Genomic DNA, 1,888 nt, shown 5'->3' with positions numbered 1-1,888 from the left:
CACTTCTGGGACTAAAAGCACAACGATACTCTCTCGGCTGCCGAGGGTGAAGACACCCAACGTTCCATTTGGAACGCTGCGACACCGCTGGCTCCGCCCCCTGCCCTGGCTCCTCCAATCCGGCGCTCTCCTGCGGCGTTTCTCCGCGGGGTTCCGCCCCGCCCCGAGCCAACCTGTCCCGGCAGCCAATGGGAAGCTGGGCAGGTCCGCGATTCACCTGCGACTCCCGGGAGCCACCTGAGCGAGCGAGAAAAGCCGACAAAACCCGTTTGTGCGGCGGGCTGTGCGCTCCGTGTCCCCTCTCTCTCCCTCGCGCGCGCTTCCCATCCCCAAGTTGCCCGCGCCGCCGCCAGGATCCCGTCCTAACCAGCCGGGCCAGTTCTGCCACCCGCTGCCTGCCAGACATGACGCAAGAGTACGACAAGTAAGTGATCCAGCTGGGCAGACGGGAAGGCGAGGGAGAGGGGGGTGAGTCCGGGCAGGTCCGACCGGTGCTTCTGCCCCCAACCCTCCACGCCCCCCGCCCAGACCTCCTCGCAGAGATTCCGCCCCCCCCCCCCCCAGCCACGGTTCCTGCTGCTGCTACTGCTGCTGTTACTCGTGTTCAATTGCTAATAATGGGGATCAGGGGCGGGATGGGGGGGGGGTTCCCAAAATCTGACTCCCTGTCGGAGGGGTTGGAAGGACATCGGCGGCACTGCCAGCCCCCCCCCCCTTAGTGACAGGAGGGAAGAGGTGCAAGAGGTGGGTGGCTGGGCATGGGGGGGGGTCTCTTTTGGTGCTGGTAAGCTGGGTAGAGAGGAAGGGATGACAGCTTTGCTTCTTTTCCTGTGGGGTTGTTTTTTTTTGTTTTTTTTTAAAAGGGGGAAGCAGTCGATTGGATAATAGGATTAAGTTAATTCGGAGTGACTCGCCTTTCTTCAACTGCGATCAAAGCAGCAAGAGTTTTATGGCTCTCCGCCATAAGTTTACACACACACATAAAAAGGAAAACTTTGTGGGGGTGGGATCGAGACTGGTAAAAAATGGCCCGTGCTAAAGGTCCTCGGTGTGCGTTTTGTTTTGCTTTCAAGAGAATACACTTCGATCAGGTGCTCTTTGCTCCAAAAGCAACAACCTGATCGCTTGTGTCCCCTGCGTGTGTTGGCGAGCTGGATTTCCCCATCAGCTCCCAAATGCCTCCAGGCTCCAGCCTACTTGCTCTCGCCGGGCGGGGTCCCGCTCCGTAGCCGATACTGATCGTGTGCGTCTTCGTCTCTACAGCTGGGTGGCTTCTTACAGCTCAGTCGGTAGAGCCTGAGACTCTCGATCTCGTGGGTTGGAGCCCCACACTGGGCAAAAGGTTCCTGTATGGCAGGGGGTTGGACTAGAACTAGATGAACCCTGGGGGGGTCTCTTCCAATTCTACGATTCTTGTCTGATAAACAGGCAAGAATCAAAAATCGAAGCTTGCTTCCCTTTCTCGGGGGAATTGAGATCTTGGTGTGGGAATCTGCATCGGGAGATCCCTGCGCAGGGATAAGAGGCACGGGAAGCGAGTTCTAAAGGGAATCTTCCAAGTAAGCGCGCCAAGGACAGTGAGGTCTCAACTCCCTTGATCTCAGCTGGAAAGGGATCGCCCGTTGAAATGACAGCAGTGGGGAGTTAAAGGCTGACTCCATCCGGCACCAAAGTTCTCCATCCATTTAGTATGCTACATTTCATTCTTTCGCCCATCATTTCGACAAGCTAGCTAGGCAGGTGTATATAGAGAGGGAGCCGTGGAAAGTTTTGGATTCCCTGACTCCTTCACATCCCTCTGCTTATGTTCTGCATACGACTTGGCCCCAATATCTCACCTGTCCCCCGGTCTGTGTGTTGCCAATGTAGTGCCCCGTCAGCACACCCA

General features: G+C 56.9%; 1 protein-coding gene across 2 annotated transcripts in view; it reads left to right on the top strand.

The window, feature by feature from the left end:
- Window positions 1-202: 202 nt before the first annotated feature.
- GRHL1 (grainyhead like transcription factor 1) overlaps window positions 203-1,888 on the top strand; it is a 61,301-nt gene continuing 59,615 nt past the window's right edge. For both annotated transcript variants that reach the window (XM_077926351.1, XM_028722519.2), the window contains exon 1: window positions 203-424. In XM_077926351.1, the coding sequence (XP_077782477.1) occupies window positions 405-424 (20 nt within the window). In that variant the 5' untranslated portion in view covers window positions 203-404. The remainder of the gene's footprint in view (window positions 425-1,888) is intronic.

The sequence above is a fragment of the Podarcis muralis genome, chromosome 3 (genome assembly GCF_964188315.1).
Source record: "Podarcis muralis chromosome 3, rPodMur119.hap1.1, whole genome shotgun sequence".
Taxonomy (NCBI): domain Eukaryota; kingdom Metazoa; phylum Chordata; class Lepidosauria; order Squamata; family Lacertidae; genus Podarcis; species Podarcis muralis.
Note: the sequence above shows the minus strand (reverse complement) of the source record. Positions and strands in the feature narration are given on the sequence as shown.